Source organism: Heliangelus exortis, chromosome 1, assembly GCF_036169615.1.
Source record: "Heliangelus exortis chromosome 1, bHelExo1.hap1, whole genome shotgun sequence".
NCBI classification, from domain to species: domain Eukaryota; kingdom Metazoa; phylum Chordata; class Aves; order Apodiformes; family Trochilidae; genus Heliangelus; species Heliangelus exortis.
Window position 1 is genome coordinate 52343480 of NC_092422.1, and position 17587 is coordinate 52361066.

General features: G+C 37.9%; 1 protein-coding gene across 3 annotated transcripts in view; it reads right to left on the reverse strand.

The window, feature by feature from the left end:
* Positions 1-2219: 2219 nt before the first annotated feature.
* TMTC4 (transmembrane O-mannosyltransferase targeting cadherins 4) overlaps positions 2220-17587 on the reverse strand; it is a 53087-nt gene continuing 37719 nt past the window's right edge. For 2 of the 3 annotated variants that reach the window (XM_071742561.1, XM_071742551.1), the window contains 7 exons: positions 12208-12287; positions 11926-12033; positions 11661-11802; positions 10923-11037; positions 10429-10541; positions 5714-5783; positions 2220-5196 (listed from right to left, as the gene is read on the reverse strand). In XM_071742561.1, coding sequence (XP_071598662.1) covers positions 5045-5196; positions 5714-5783; positions 10429-10541; positions 10923-11037; positions 11661-11802; positions 11926-12033; positions 12208-12287 — 780 coding nt within the window. In that variant the 3' untranslated portion in view covers positions 2220-5044. The remainder of the gene's footprint in view (positions 5197-5713; positions 5784-10428; positions 10542-10922; positions 11038-11660; positions 11803-11925; positions 12034-12207; positions 12288-17587) is intronic. The other variant, XM_071742564.1, reaches the window with a different exon arrangement.

Genomic DNA, 17587 nt, shown 5'->3' on the forward strand with positions numbered 1-17587 from the left:
TGTTCAGAACCAAGATATTGAACAGTTATTCGGGGAGGAAGATCGTCAAGCGTGCACACTGAGATTTTCCTCCTTGCTTATAGCAGAACCTTGAATCAAAGACTTATTACAAAAATAAACCCCATTATCGCAATTAAAATCTAGGGAAAAAAAAACAAACCAAAAAAACCAAAAAACCTCAAACAAACAAAAACCCCCAAAATGCAACTTTATTACATGGCTCCGTTACAAATGTATTTACTTCTTGCTCAGCGGAAAATAAATTGGAAGGCCCCACTGGCAACCTAAATGATCATTGCTAAAAACCAGTTCAGCTCAGCTATCACAAGCTATTGGTTTCAGTATCTGTAAGGGCTTTTTCCCTAACAAAGACACTTATTTTTAAAAGCCCCATATGACTCAACACGAATCATCACTGACACACACTCAGCACCCACACCGCAGCTGCCCAGTACAGACAGCCCACCCTCTGGTGCTCAGCAGCCCATGCACCTCCTTGTCTTTGGGCTGGCCATGGGGTCCTCTCTCTGTTACCCAGAGGATCAGAGTTGCTGTGTTCATCACGTTACACCATCCTACAGCCACTGCACCTCATCAGGGAGCCCAGCACACCCTCTGAAGTGGCCTCTGCCAGTGGTACCTGCTGCACGGGGTGGTACATGAGAGAAGCTTGGCCCCTCCAAGTTTATGTCACAGAAATCCAAGTGTAATCAATCTCACTTGTTTCTAGCAAATTTGTCTTTTTTCAGCTAAGCATGACCTCACAAACACACATTTGGTAGAGGCATGCCAGGAGCTATGGGAGGGAGCACGGGTGAGTGAAAAGGGCAAGTCAGGAATAGTGTGGCAATCCACGTCATGATCAGTGTGCAACTGCACCTGTGCTCACGTGAAATGTGGAACATGGAAAGGAAGCTGCAAATAAAGATGAAGATCAACTAACCTCCCCCCCCCCCACCATATAGAAATTGGCTGTTATTTAACATTCTCACAGCTGGAAAGAGCAACTTCAATTTAAGAGGAAAGTATCTCACCTGTGCAAATTGACAGTTGATTTAGATTTGTTTTAAAACAAAGTGAAAGACACAAAAAGTCAATTCAGTACCATTCATCCTGACCATAGACAAGCTAACAATACATGGAACTGGACCTCAATATCTCCATTGGCATGGATTTGACATTCAAATGATTTATCAGCCACATAAATTATCTACAGAAAATTCTCTTTGCCTCATCCCATTCCCTCATCCATCTACTGTAACTCTAAATCTCTAGGCAATTTGGTTTTTTAATATTCCTGGTGCAAGTAATATACAAGAGTGCTAGAGGTGTGTGGGGCCAGACAGATTACTTCAACTGAAAGCAGCAGTGAGATTTTCTTCATGTACATAAACTGACAACCTTAATTGCCCTTTGAAGGTAGTGAAGAGGAATACTCACTTCAAGTACATGACAACTCGCATCCAGATACCTGTTTTGTTTTTTCCCCCCAGTGACTATACAAAGAAACTAAGATGAATAGGTCACGTATCTCAGATATGAAGGAAGCAAGTTTCCAGTGAACAGGCCAAATATTTTTAACATGTCATCCAAAAGTACTGAAGATTTTTACTTCTGACTGCTCATAAGCACACACATAACCTGCATCTCTGAAGTTTAAATCGGAAGAATGAAATCAAATCACAGGGAACTCTATATATGGGGCATTGGTCTAAACATGAGAGAAATATACAATAGAGGAACCCCCTTGGAAGTTTTTGGTGAAAAGAAAATTACATCTATAGCAGTCATTCTGAATACTTTCTTGTCTCCATTCTGTGCACTGAATCTCAATTTCTTTCCTCTGAACTGTATTTGAACAAGAAACCTTTGAAAAACAAATAATCTAAGTTTCTTAATTTCACTACAGGATCAAGCAGGCCAGCTGATAGGAAGGAAACTTTAATCTTTTTAAGTCAGCAATAGTAGAAAGGCAACATGAGGAAAAAAATCCAGCATGCTGTAAAGACAAAGAGTGTTTCTAACAGCAGTTGCATACAAACCCACTTTTTCTTAACCTTTCTCTCTTCCAGATTGGGTGTTCTGCCCAATTACACGAGTCAGTTCGGAGGCATGAAAAAACAAGCAAAAGGTTCTAATCATAACCATTTTAATAAAACTCACTGTATTATTTTCACTCTCAAAGTACTGCTGAAAATAAAAAGTAAAAAAATACTACATTTTTGAAAATCTTAAGGAATTTATTAAAAAAGCAGCCATCTTTGTTGCTTCTTTTGAACCCAATTCTGACATTACACTTCAGACATTAAGTGTGTCCTTCTTATTACTGTAACACAAATAATCACACATTGAATTTCTATAGCACTGAAAATTATTTAAAACAAATAATCCCTCACAAAAATATATACAGATACATAGAAAGCTAATCAAGAAGAAATGATATTGTCTTTGTTGACAGGTAAACACCATTTTCAAGTACCAGCAAAACATCCAATTTGCTGGCATCTCTCTTCTTTGACTCTTAAGATCCTCAAGTGGAAGAACAAACTGACTTCCACAGAGGAATTCCTACAACTTTGGTTCATAATGACCTAGAGAGAATTCATAACTCATCTATAACACTGATCTAGTGGATTTCTGTAAAGCTAATACGGCAGGCAACATGGAAAACTATACATGTGAACTTCATGAAGAGAATAATTTACACTCAGTATTGTCACATTCCAAATATACAGAAGAGACCTGATTACATTAAACACATTTATCCTCTGTTATAAACCAGCTCATCCAGACAGATCCCAGCTCTTCAATACCTCATGACTCAAGTATAGTTGTGTTCTCTATATTTGACAAAGAATAGGCTATGTATGGAAAGCCTTAATAGTCTGCTCTTTGTACCAAAAGGTATTTCATATTTCAGTTATGTTGCAGATATAAAAGTTGATACTGACTAACCTGTGCTGGTTATCAGAAAATAACCATGCTGGTGCAGCTTTCTGCTAGATCAGTACAGATACTTGTCAGAGAGCAGGTTTATATCCTGCAAATGTATTCACAAAACAGTTTCTGAAAATTTTGTCCAGAAACCAGAAGAAATGGAAATGACTGAATCAACTTAGTACCCTATTAGGAACTGTTTAGTCCTGCTGAGAAACAAGTCTATTAGCACTGCATTAGCACAAATACAGGCTTCTGGTAGCTCAACTAAAATCAGTATGACAATATACTCTGTAGTGTAGGCATACTGATTCATTCAAAGCCAAATTTGTGGCTAGCCACAACCTTGCTGGCTAGATTTATATCTACTCTGGCAAGAATATTACATTAAAGTAGCTGCACTACCTGTAGTACCCAAACTGTCTTTGTCAAGAGGATGTTTTGGCATCTCTGCCATAGTGTAATACACTCTGTAGATACACATGGTTCTTGAACCAACTTTCAAGAACAGTTGTCATGTCCAAGCAAATTTATAATGTATTAAGTTCAAAATTTGGTATAGATGTAAAATAGTTACATGATGGTCAGAAGGCAAGGTTACACAATGACCTGTTCTACAGCAGGCATTTCCTCTGTACTTCAAACATTTCCACACATAGGCAAGTTATGTATGGAGAACATCCCACAATCTCTATACAATAATCAGTGGACAAATTAGGAAAACTGCTAATACAGCGTTGATTTTTTTTTCCTGTAAGTTAGGGGGCAGAGGGAAAGGATAAAGGAATATGAAAAAAGAGATAATGTTCCTCAATTTTTACATCCAAAAGCAATCTTCCAATCTTAAAGAAACAAAACCAAAACCAACAAATAAATAGACACGTGACTTCATCCTGAAGTAGGAATGTAAATATTAGCACAATATTAGAAAATTAGACCAATTAGACCAAGATTAGACCAATGCCTCTGGACAGCCAGAGTTTAAACACATATTAAAGCATAGCACATTTTGAAGTGACACTGTGTCAATGTATACCATCTCCAAATCATCCCACAATGTGATCAGTTTATGCTTTATGATCAGTTTAACAGCAATGCTTATTTAACTGCCACTTCAGCAAACACAGGAGCAACAGGAGACAAAGGTGGATATAAGTTCCTTCCAGTAGATACATCAACAGCCAAGGTCAGATGATCAGCTCAGTTACTTTTTTACAGAAATTCTCTCCTATTCACCAATACTACAGGAGCCAAAAGGTGTAATGACCTTAACCAGAAAGGACTGGAAAGCCTGAGAACACTGAAATTATACTGAAATTATATCACTGACCTGTGGCAGGAGCTAAAGCAATTATGACTTATTGCCCAATTTATCTACGCTAAATGAGGCTCCTTGCAAGATCAGAAACTCTACCTAATTCCTCTGTCACCTGACACTTCTCTTTGCTACTTACTAAAATATCTTCATCTAGGAATATTTTCCCCATTCGAGCATACCACAGTATGCTGGGCTGGCAAAAGTTTATGGTCAGATCCTTGTCTTCATTTACTGCTGTACAGGCCTGACACTTTGAAGGGTGGAGCCAGAAACAAGAACAAGAGCAGAACTCAAATTGCAAGTGCAGACTGATGTGCTGAGGAGAATCCATTCTTTCACTGGCTCTGCAGGACTGGCAGTGGAAAGAAGGCAGTAATAAAACTGAAGTGGACAGGTATCTTTGTAGTTGAAAAGATCAGGATTTAAACAGGAAGTTGCACCTTTTTTTTAGAATCCCTTTCAGAAATAAAACTGTCTTCCGATACCCACTTCTGCTACTAAGAAAGTCAAATGAAAATATCAAATTACAAGTGAAAGCTGTGAAATTCCATCTGCATTGCTTTTGTATATCTATATAAATGTTCTAGGGGACTTTAAAAGCAGTTCAAGAGCGAAAATAAAATGATTCCCCCAAGTGCTGCTGAAATGTTAGGATCTGTAGGAGGGCATAATTGGACATTCAAGTGTGCAGTGCTGGTGGTGTTATTATTTTTGAGAAATAACGACCGGATCTTTTACACGGCCCCAAGTACCCGTAAGCAGCATGCACAGACAACCAGAAAAGAAACATCAGGCACCGCCTTTCTTTTGCAATTGCTCCAGTTTTCTTCTTAGGAGGTTGTAGTTTTCCTTGGTGCCTGGTGCCATAGGATCAAGCTTCAGAGAGACTTCGTAGTGCTTCTTTGCCAAGTCAAGATTTCCCCAGCGATGATAAAGCACAGCTGGAACATCAAGGAGGAATTTCATTAGGGATAGAGCTGGATAACATGCAATCTTGCCAATCGCTTGGAAAACAACATTAAAGCATTTGTTTCCAGTGAGGGTCTCTCACTGCCTGGTGGCACAGTAGCTGCTTGTTCTGTTGCCAAATGCAGGAGCAAAGCCTGGGAGCAGAACTGGCACCAGAAGGATGAAGGAATGAATTACAACGCAGCCATAAATGGCAGCTCTTATCTGGTGAGCTCATTGCGGGTTACAAGCGTGGCATAAATGAACCAATTTGCAGACACTAAAGTGCAGCTACCTCTGGGCTGGATTGTGCAGCCCTCTTGATCTGTCATATTGTGTGACAGCTTTTCTGGTTTAGTGCTCTGTCCTTCTGGCTGGCAGTTTTGCTACCAAGTAAAATAGAAATCTGCCCAGCAGGAAGAAGGCTCAAATGATTGCTTTTTCTTTTTAAACACAATGAATGTGAAGCAAACAAACAATACAGCTGATAAGAGTTAGAAAGGCTCTTACCCAAATTACCATGATAACTGGCAGCATTTGGATTTGCTTTGATTGCCTTGAGGAATAGAGCTTCAGATTCCTGAATAATTTAGAAGAACAAGTCAACAGGACAATCTACACTTGTAGTATATAAAATAACACAAAAATGACCCATGATTGTAAATAACCACCACCACCCCCAAACTATGCCATATCTATATAATACCATCGTATATATATTCTAAACCTATGTGATCCTGTAGCTCAGGTGGCTACAGCCTCCAGGAAACAGCAGTAATGCTACAACTAAGCATCACACTTTCACAGACTGCTATTATTTCAGCTAAGAACTATTAAACACTAGTAAAGTTTGCAAAACAGTTTAGAATACAATACAAAGTTTACAATGTTTCCAGACATTACCCACTGAAGATTTTCCTACTTATTCCATCAAGGAAAGGATAATATAATTCAGTATTTGAGCAAACTGCTTTCAGACACAGATTTCTATGCTGTGCTGTGTTTTAGGGAAAGTTGCCCATTCAGTTTCAATGGAAATGACCTGAAGATAAAACTACCTCAAATGGGTAGGTTTCCATCTGAATGCAAATACTTACTGTCTGAGCTATGTGTACAATAACCTGGAGGAAAGGCCTTTCCTTTGTGCTAATTTTTTATTACTCATACCCATGAAACCCAATAAATGTTCTACTGGAAAAGAAAACCTGTCAGTCAGATTTTGGTTCTACTCTCTTCTCATGTGATGTATTAAGTAAGTCTCTGTAAGAGTCCCTGAGGGAACAAGAAATTTCTGATATCAAGATTAAGTCACTCAACTTTGAGGGACTTACAAGCTTCTCAGTGTGTCTAAATTTAAACCCAAACTACGAGCTCCTTTCAAAGCATTCCTTAGCACAGCTGAGGCTGCCATTCTGAAGCCAAGAGAGACTGATGCAGAAAAATGCCTTCATCTTCTCAGACCAAGGAAATTACAAACCCTAGGGTCCTTCACAAATCCCTTTGCACAACATCATGTTTCAGAGAAGAGATACTTGGATAGCAGGGAACAAGGGAACCTCATGACTGGAAATTTTGGGAGTATATGACTCCATAGTGCAAGTTTTAGCATTGCTTTTCTCTGGCATGACCAGCAGCCTCAGCATTTGTATGCATGGACTACTAATGCTTCTGGATGCATTGGTCTCTGAAATCCATACTATTTATTATCTTCATCACTGCTATGGATGATGAGACTGAATGCACTTTCAAAAATTTTCCATCTAACACCTCAGAGAAGGGAGTGGTCAATACAGTGGAGAGGAGAGCTGCTATTCAGAAGGACCTAGACAGGACAGAGAAATGGACTAGTAGGAATCACAGGATGGTTGAGTTTTGAATGGGTTTCTGGAGGTCACCTGGTCCCACTCCTGGTTTGGGTCAGGAGTTGCATTAGATTCTTCTGGGTATCCCTTCCAGTCAGAATAATTCTGAGATTCCAGCTCAGTCACCTTACAAACATACTGAGACTCAAACATTTGGTAAGTCTAGTGGTGCTGTAATATAAGCTCCTCTTTTCACAAAACCATTTAAGTCTAAAAATCAACACTGGATTGGCACTTGAAAGCATGCAGTTATCAGAAGTCCCACAAAGATGTAATTCTTTCCACTGTAAATTTTAGTATTTTTGTCTAATATGGACATCTTTGCTTTCTTCACTGGGCAAGATAACAGCAGTCATAGTGAGAGATGTTCTGCCCAGTTAATTCAGCTTTATGCCTCAAAGTTGCCACTTACACAAAGCAGAAGCACCTAATGTATGGATTCAGCCTTTCATTGTAGAAGCACAACTGGCAACATGTGCAATGAGTTCCCAGAAAATGTAATGAGTTGGGTGCCATTACCACAGATCTTCAGCTACATGCTGAAAACATTTTTACTACCACTGCACAGGCAGCTAGCAGAAGCTGATTAAAGGCTATTTAAGGTGCATCAAATTTATATTACTGTAGACATATGGAGTAAATATACATTCCAGTACATCTGGTGATATTTCAAATTGCTCTGTCTTGCCAAATCTTTAAATGTTGCCCAGAAACTTGCACCCAGCATATAGCAAATACTTTGGGTAAGCACAGTGCATTCCATCTGCTGCCAAGGCCAGAGCACAAAAGTGTAGTCTGGCTTTATTTCAAATACAAAAAATGCTGAATGGTTTTGATTTATTGTACTTTTTACAGAAAAAGCATAGATGTACACATAACAAAAACACATCATACACATTTTCAAAGAGCTAAAGATAGCTTGGTCATCCATTGCAACAAGAATGTGCATTTAAAGGAGAACTTTAACTTGGTATAGCAGATGTTAATTATAAAAAACCAAACCACCAAAACAGCTCATCATTGATGTGCTTTTGTTTCTGGAACAATAAATCATTGATGAGTTGATACAAACAGACATTATAAAGGGTTCAGATTTTTTTTTGGTCGCTTAGGAAAATGATCTGCTGAAAATCAAAGTGCATTTGAAACTGAAGGAGAGCACTCTGTGCTTACTGGTAGGAAATCTCTCCTAACACAGAAAACCTTTTTGACTCAATGTTGTGTAAAAGTAGAGATAAACAAATCTTACTTTATGGCAACAGAGCCAATACAGTAACAACTCTTATACAGGCAGATAACAAGTAACCTAATAAATGAAATGCCTAAGGTTACACAACACAGACACAGCCAGGCACCCTCTGAAAATTATTTCCATCACCTTGACAACTTCCATCCCTGCATCCTCCCATCCCATCTTGAACACTCAATAAAAATCCTGAAAGAGCCATCCATGTTGTTTTCACATAGTGAGGGATTAGACAAGCAATCTGATTTTCCCATGCTTTTTATTGTCATTTAACATTCTTCCACTTATAAAAAACTGTGTTTCCTCTTTACAGGCAATGCAAAATACAGCTGATGAAATCATGACCTTTTCTAAGTGAGTCCACTTTCCAATTCCCTTAGTTTGCCCTCCCTCTTACAAACCATCAGGTTCATCTAGTTAAGTTTTTTGCTCTGTGCAAATCTACTACTTCATATTGAACTATTAAAACACTCACTGACACCCTGCTTGCTTCCCTGGGCTCCACTGCTGCTTTTGCTTTATTCAGGATGCTAACTTGAAAGCTTCATTTTCCCCTATCATTTCTACTTTCTCCAACACATTCCCCTGCACTATAATGACCTCTTACAGCCAGCAAGCAAAGTAACTACCTCCTGTTTTATTTTTTTAAACCCACTAAGACACACTTGTTTCTCCCACACCCAGAAAAGTTTGCTAGTTTATTTTCAACTTCTTTTTTCTACTGACTTAATTATAAATGCTCTTCATTCTGTCATGCTACGTGCTCTTCTTGATTAATAACTATACAATCCTCTATTCTTTCACCGTTCATGACTCACCAAATAATTCTAACAATTACCTCCTCCACGATCTCATTCCTTATATATTCTGGCTGTTACTCTGTATGCTTCTGGAATTTCGTTAAAGTAACTTAAAACATACATATCAGTCTCAGGTTTAGAGAGAAAAGAATGCACAGAAACAAACAAAACAAACCAAAACAGCCAGTCCAGAGAAACAGTAATGGGAGATGTCAGGCAGAACACAAACAAAAGCAAGTGCTGGGTTGTCACAGGCCCTGGCTTTACATGTGGACCAGTCATGACTCCATAGCTGAATAGGATCATGTAAATTTAAGTGGACACAGTAACTGGTGGAAAAACATATATATTCTGAGAAATTTAACACCACAATATCTTCTTATTTTGCATATACTAAGGATGTTCCTTCAGTGCTCCTAATATTATTACCATAAAAAAGCAAATTTTATGGAGGAAAGGCCTTTCCTTTGTGCTAATTTTTTATTACTCATACCCATGAAAGTCATAGTTCAGTATATGATGGTTTTCTGAGGAATACAAAAAACTTCCTTGATTTTTAGCCTGTCCCTATCACATAGAGAAATCCGTGACTATGGAGCCAATTAAAACAACTAAATATATTAACTGTATATGTCTTATTCTCTGTCAGCTCATACAATTCCTTTTGGAAAATAAGTCATTCTCATCAGTTCCATTACTACCTGAAATGCACGTAGCTGGTACTGGGCTTACCACTTGCAGGCTGGTCCACTGCCTCTAGGACAAACTTCAATACATGTATGGATTTTTTCCTCATAGTATTTTGGGATTATCCAGGTATCCTTTTCTCAACATGGGATTACCAAATCTGTCATTTCTCTATTTTAGATAGTGTCTGAGGCAAAAAGGCTAGAATTCTTATTGGGAAATGGTAAACTTTGCCTTCTTTACATATCACTATAGCATATCACATCTAATTTTAGCTCCTGGAACCAAGGCTTCTAATCAGAGCAGGCTCTCTCTCTGTCAGAAGTGAAGCAATACAAGACCCCAGCTGCCCTCTAGTGTGCTTAGGAGTCCATTTCTCTCCACTGACCACTGCCACGGATGAGGGCAGCAACATTCCTAACACCATAAGATCTCATATAAATTGGGATGAACTTAAGCCAGAGTCACATGGCAATACTGGGACAGAATGGGCATTGAAACCTGGTTATCTAAACCAGAGTCTGCAACAGCCTCCTCAAACACTTTGTACAGAAACTTGTGCAAAGTTTAAACAGGGAAAAAAACCCCAGACAGAACACAGCAAACAGTCAGAAAGCTTAAGTGACCTACCTTATATTTTTGTGATTTCCCCAGTACATTTGCCAGTGAAAACATAAGGGAATGATCATTAGGTATTAATTCCAGGGCTTCTTTTCCAACTGCTTCTGCTTGAGCTAGATTGCCTGGGGGCCCATGTAATGGAAAAAGAGAAAGTATCTTTTAACACAGCCTTCTTACTTACTTTTCATGCTGCAAGCACACATACTGTATGGAAAGCTGATTACATGCATTTTTAAAGCAAAAAGGCACAGGTTCAAAATTTCTGAAGTTTGGTCTATAACATAAATATGCTTGCATAATTATGGCATTTCAAGCAAGAACAAGAAATTAAATGTATGGGCTGAATTTCAAGTGATGCTTTGAGTCAGGAGTTATTTTTATATTTATGAAGAATGTCTGGGTGGCCAAAGAAGAAGTAAAAGTCCTTTTAGATGAATACAGAAAAAGCTTTAAGTTTTGCAAGACATTGAATTATTCATTAAAACACTCAAATAGGCTTATACCTGTGTTATCAAGCAATATAATCATATTGTTCCAAGCTAAACTATGCTCTGGTTTCAGAACTGTAGCATTCCTCCATGCATTCAATGCATCGACATGGCGATTCAAATCTGCATACTAAAAAGAAGGAAAAACTCAGTCATTTCACCCTGATTTTCATTACTTTCCTATCACTAAAGAGTTGTGAATGCTTCATTTCATTCTAGTATAACTTGTTTCTGTAGACAAAATAAGAAATGTAAAAACAATACTAGGATAATATGGAAGATAGAGTGCTATATACTAAATTTATCTAGGTTTTCTCTGAGACCCAGGAGGAAAACCAGCATACAATTTAGAAATCCACTCAAGAGAGTAAGTAAATATTTAATATAAACATTTCAAAGAAACTAAATGGATTTTTTTTTGGCATAGTTCTATTACTTAACAATATACTAACGACAGCAAAACAGTCTAATATTAGGGAATGACCAATAATATCTCTTGAACAAAAGACCACAATCTGCATTTTTCTTTATATGTCTTTATATAAAAAAGTAGGACTACCAAGGTTGTATGGAAAGAAGTCTAGTAGAAAGGCAATAGGAAAATCTGAAATCACCCTGAACTTCAAAATAAACCAAATTGGATTAACTGTCAGCATTTGAGAGCACAGTGGAATTATTTATGTATATATGTATGTGTCTATGTTAATATACAGAGATTACTGCCATAGCTATAGTTTATTTAAAAGCACTTACCAACCGCCCTAAATTATAGTAACAATCTGGATATTTTTTCCGGTGTTTAATTGCTGTCCAGTAGCTTTGTTCTGCCTCTTCAAATCTTCTTAAACTGTTCTGTACTATTCCTAGATTCATCCATGCAGCAGCAAAATCTGGTCTGGGCAAATTGGGAAAAAAACGAAAGAGAAAGAGAACTATTGAGCATTTGAAGCACAAGATTCTATTGTATCATTTCTGCTCAGTTGGTGCAAAACACTGCTTAGCATTGTTCTAAACATACTGTATTTGTACAGCTAAGGACAGCAACTCCTCTGCTTCTTGGAGCTCATTTCTTTCTTTCAGAATATTTCCAAGGTTGTTCATGGCATGTACATATTTAGGATTCAACCTAAAATGTAAAATATAAGAGCTGATTATTGTGTATGGGTCTCGTATTACTTATATGCAAATTGATGGCTCTGCAATGCTGCAGACCATGAAAATTAATAACTAAGCATTTTCTTCATGTTAAATATGAAAGCAATTTTAGGATAGTTCATTAAAGCAGTAAAATTCCCAATACCTTACAGCTTCTCTGTAGTATTTGATTGCAGCATTTTGATTTCCTTTGTCAGCCAGGTTTTTGCCAACATTGTAGTGCACCTGAAAACACAGATGTACGTTCTACCAGATGTTACACAGTCCACTATTTTGTGGAGCCAAGTTGCTAAAAATTCTTAATCCAAATACAGTCAGTGCTTGCATAATTCACTGTTGGCTTTTGTTGTAGATGGAAACTTAAGGTTGGACAGTACATACAATGAAGACAGCAGGAGAAAATCTGAGGAATTAATCAAGGAATGAGCTTACCTGCTCCAGCTATTTAAGAAAGATTATTCACTTCCTGATTTTATAAATGAGGTGACCCCACTTTCCACAAGACTCTACTGAGACCTCCTGATCTTAATTTCATTTATTTGTCATATAAGTAAGAGCAAGTCTGTGTCAATCAAGTCCACCATGTTAGAAACACTACAGCATTGTAAGTGTTGACTAAACTTTGCTTTTGATATAGCATAAACTAGAAGCATCACTAACAGAAAAGCTAAGCTCCAAACATAAAAAAATCACACACACACATACACCACACACACTATTGCCTTGGCAAGAAAAAAAAACACCAGCATTTATGAAATAAAAATAATGTGCATGGCAACGTGTTGTAGAACTTGTCTGTAAAAAAGTGGAGAATGAAAGAAGGATCCAGAGCTTTAAGATACAGCTACAGGGAAGGAAACTCATTATCTGAACTTCTGGCAAAGACCAGACAGGAATAAATGTATTCCAGGACAAACCTGAACTCAAAGACATCTCAAAACCTTAAGACAAATCTCACAAGACTACATCACCAGGTGAAAGGGAAGACCCAAGTTAGGAATAACAGAAAACTACTGGGAGTACCAACTCCTGAAAACAAGACTTCTCAGCAGCTGGATCAGAATTCATTATTTAAATTACATTACCATCTGAAATTGAATCATATATACTTCACCTGAAAGAAACACACATTGTAATTTCTTCCATATTTTGAAAATTTAACTTAAATCTTTTCTAAACCACTATGCAGGAATTACTTCAGATTGAAGTACAAAAATGTAGGCTTGCAGTGCATTTAGATACCATTAATTCACCTTCTAAATTCAGAAAAGAATTTTATCTTATGTGTCCATCAAAGAAAAAACATCCTAATTGTATTTGGCACAATACCTGGGATCTATTGATCCAACAAAATTATGATTTCACATAATTGTGTGGTCTTTAATTTTTCAATTCTATCTCTGTTATGACTGTGACTATGCAGTAACATACCATCAACAAGTAAAGTTAAGATCATTTTCCATACTTTATAGAATGAGTGAGAAAAAGTAGTTTCACTGGTTTTAGACAGCAAAGATTCTATAAAGCTTAGTAAGCATACACAGGAGCAGCTCCTCAGGCTGTAAGTTATAAAACAGCACACAAATTCAGTATGCTATAAAAGCAGTTACAAGCACAGCTTCCAAGAAAAAAAAAAGACACTTCCATTGTATGTTCATAAAAACATGACAAGACACATGCCAAAGAAGCATCAGAATGGCATATTTATATGCAGACATAGACATTCACAAAGATCAGTTGACTTTATTTTGTGGTGTCAAGAAACACCCCAGCACAGCAGTTTACTCAGAAGTTTTTAAAATTATACCCCCTGAAAGATGTTTCTTAGAACTGAATTCTGTTTGTATATCCCTTCCAGAAATTTCCTAGCACACTATGATAACATTCTTACTAAACCAGATTGCTCTGGTTATATATACTGACGATTACAGACTCAAAATTTATTCAGAGCAAATTAGGTTATTAAACTTGGCTGTATTTCCAGATAAAAGATAAATTGTGGCAAAACAGAAGAAACAGGGAAAGATATATTACTTTTTTTTTTCTTTTTTAAGCTTTTTGCATAACTCATAAGCCTTACTGGAAGAAGAAATTTGATTAAAGACCGGGGACAGAGCATAGAAGAAAAATTTTGTACAGACCAACCGATCTTCCAAATCTCATCTGTCTTATGTTATGAAGCAGTCAGCATTACATTTTCTCATTCTATTTTTCTCATTTTTAAAAAACATGGAGCTTCATACCCATTTCTATCTCAAAAGCAGCAGAGAATAGGATACTTTTCTTATGTAAACAGAATTGCAGAGTGCAGAAACCAAGACATATCAACTCTCTCAAGTCAAAACATCAAATGAACTATTGTGTACATGTGCATTTTTTCAACTGAACTAAAAGGATATAAAAGTGACAGCAAAACTATTTTAATAATATTTTAAAATTTTAATAAACCACTAGCATTTTTGATGGTGCATTTCTTCTGCCATCAGATATAGCTCGTGTGTTAAAGGAAATGATGTTTCTCTACAATACTCCTGGCAATGCAGTTTTTTGTTGTATGTAGGTTTACTGATTTTTCTCCAAGTGAGATCATAATTTAGTTCCTCTTAACATGGTGATGACAGAGAAGAAAGACTAAAACAAAGACACCAAAAGAACCCCAGAGCCCACCATAAATAGCCAATGACTACATGAGCTCTACAAGGGATTATAACATGCAGTAACATCCTGCTCTTGAGAACACAGCCAGCAAAAAGTTTCTTTCCAGGCACACACAGTCATTTGAGAGGTGCAGATGACTCCTGCAAAAAAGCCAGGGCTCTCATGCCACTGGCCATGTCAGAGAGATGACAAGAAGGCCAATGGCATCCTGGCCTGGATCAGGAACAGCGTGGCCAGCAGGTCCAAGGAAGTGATTCTGCCCCTGTACTCAGCGCTGGTGAGGCCACACCTCGAGTCCTGTGTCCAGTTCTGGGCCCCTCAGTTTAGGAAGGAGATTGAGGTCCTGGAGCAGGTCCAAAGGAGGGCAACCAGGCTGGTGAAAGGACTCGAGCACAGATCCTCTGAGGAGAGGCTGAGGGAGCTGGGGCTGTTCAGCCTGGAGAAGAGGAGGCTCAGGGGAGACCTCATCACTCTCTACAACTCCCTGAAAGGAGGGGGTAGCCAGGGGGGGGTTGGTCTCTTTTCCCAGGCAACTCTCAGCAAGACAAGAGGGCACGGTCTCAAGTTGTGCCAGGGGAGGTTTAGGTTGGACATTAGAAAGAATTTCTTTACTGAGAGGGTGATCAGACATTGGAATGGGCTGCCCAGGGAGGTGGTGGATTCTCCACCCCTGGAGATATTTAAAAAGAGACTGGATGTGGCACTCAGTGCCATGGTCTGGTAACTGCAGTGGTAGTGGATCAAGGGTTGGACTTGATGATCTCTGAGGCCCCTTCCAACCCAGCCAATTCTATGATTCTATGATCAGTCTTAAGCTCTACTCCTCCAAACCAGACCTTCAGTAACCATCTGACGTCTGCTAAGCACCAGGGTGTAACTCTCCTTGACCTCTCTTCTGATCCCTACCTGCACACCATGGGGATGCTGGTACTTTCTAAACACCAATGGCCTCTTAAATTTAAAACATCATGCTGGTCCCACATTTTTAATCCACTGAGACATGTTCTTCTGCTTTTGATAGATATTGTGCATCCTGGGAGAGATGATTTGCCTTTCCTGATTAAACATTTAAGAGCCAGCAGCACTTTGTTACGAAATGATTAAAAATAGGTATTTACTGGAAATGACACATTGTGTTATGCCCACATTCTACTTTATCAATCTTAAACAGGCAATTACTTCCCAGTAATAGCTCTAAAAGCAGCACTTCTCAGGGATGCATAACAACACGGTATTCTCTGAAATCAGGGCAAATAGGTGAAAATACACCAGGATAAAACCAAGTTGATCTCAACAGGCCTGCATTGTTTAAAGCTAACGCAGCCATGCAAGAGAACTGCCTGTGTTTGTTTGTTCCCAATACAATTGGCATAAAAAGCACTTATAAAAAAGAAAAAGCCCTTTATATTATTTTATGTTAGACACACAGTGTTAGAACTCTTATTTAAGTGTTTAAATATGCACACACACTTAAATGAGGAAGAAAGAAAAAATTAAATTTTTCTGTACAACACCAAAATTACTAACAGATTTCTTACCCCCCTTCTCCCCCTCAAAAAACTGTGGGAGGAAATTGAAATGTAGTATCATCTATGAGGAGGTACACCCTCTCAGTTGGAGCATTACTATTATGAACTATTTTAATTTCTCTTCCTAGCTGCTTATAATCACCTTTTCAGAAAATATGAACATTTGCTGAGAAGGAGAGAAGCAAAGCACAGATGTCAATTTCTACAGAAACATGCAGATGCTTATGTTTAATGTCAGCTTCTTTCATCAAACACTCTTCTCTTTCCACTACTACTGAAATTCTGTTTTCTAAGTAATAATAATAAAATAAAGCCTTTTTGATCTTCACATTTTGATGTGCAGCTAATGTTGTATAAAGATGCTTCTGCATGGCTGTATTTGTATAACAAAAAATTGACATCTAAAATGGTATCTGCACAGCAAAACACTGCAGAGAGCCCCAATAAGCATAGCCCACAGCACTTAAGGTAAATTCTGCAAAAGTTAATCCTTTTAATATATCCTAAAAAACCATTCTCAATGTCTAAAAGAAATGCTCCCTAGGACAGCTTCATAAATCCTTAAACAGCAGTAAATCTTGTCCTATCTTGAAGTTTTTACAAGACCTGTTACGAATGTACAGAAAGTAATCTCACAAACTCAACCCTACATTTCCAGTACTGGTATAGTTTGCCTTTGACAAACTTGTATCTATAATAATTACAGCTTGCTTAAACCATCAAATACAAAGTTACTGTCCATGGTATGTCAAGGCAGACTTTTTGGCCAAAAAAAGGCAGTAAAATGAGCATTTCTGGGAATAATCTTTAAAATTAAAAAAAACCAATGTGTAATCACCTCAGAAGGTGGTAAGCAATTCAGCAGTGCCTAGAACTAGCAAACAGCAGTGGGCAAGGACAAAATCTCACATAAACTTATGTATCCTTATCTGCTCTAGTTCTCAGAACTTTTTTTGTGATCAGTGGAGAGAAACCCACACATCTAGGGTGCAGTCCTTTTGGCAGGTGTCAGTAATTTAGTGCACCATGATGATTTAGTCATGATTTAGTGCACCACATGCTAAAAGGGACAGCTTCTCCTCCCAGCAAGCCCAGTTGACCTGCTCAGGTGTAGATGTCTGAAGCTCAGAATAAAATCCAAGTCAGTAGAGCAGTCTGATGTGGTGAAAGGGTAATTGTGCTTTTACCATATCATTAGATATTTGAGTAGTTGAGCAAAGCACTCTAAGATTAATTTGCAACATAATAATACCAAGTGAAAAGAGACCAGACTGGGTCCAGTGAGCCTTTTAAAGCAGTAGCCCTGAAATATGCCAAATTTAGAAATTACTTGTAACA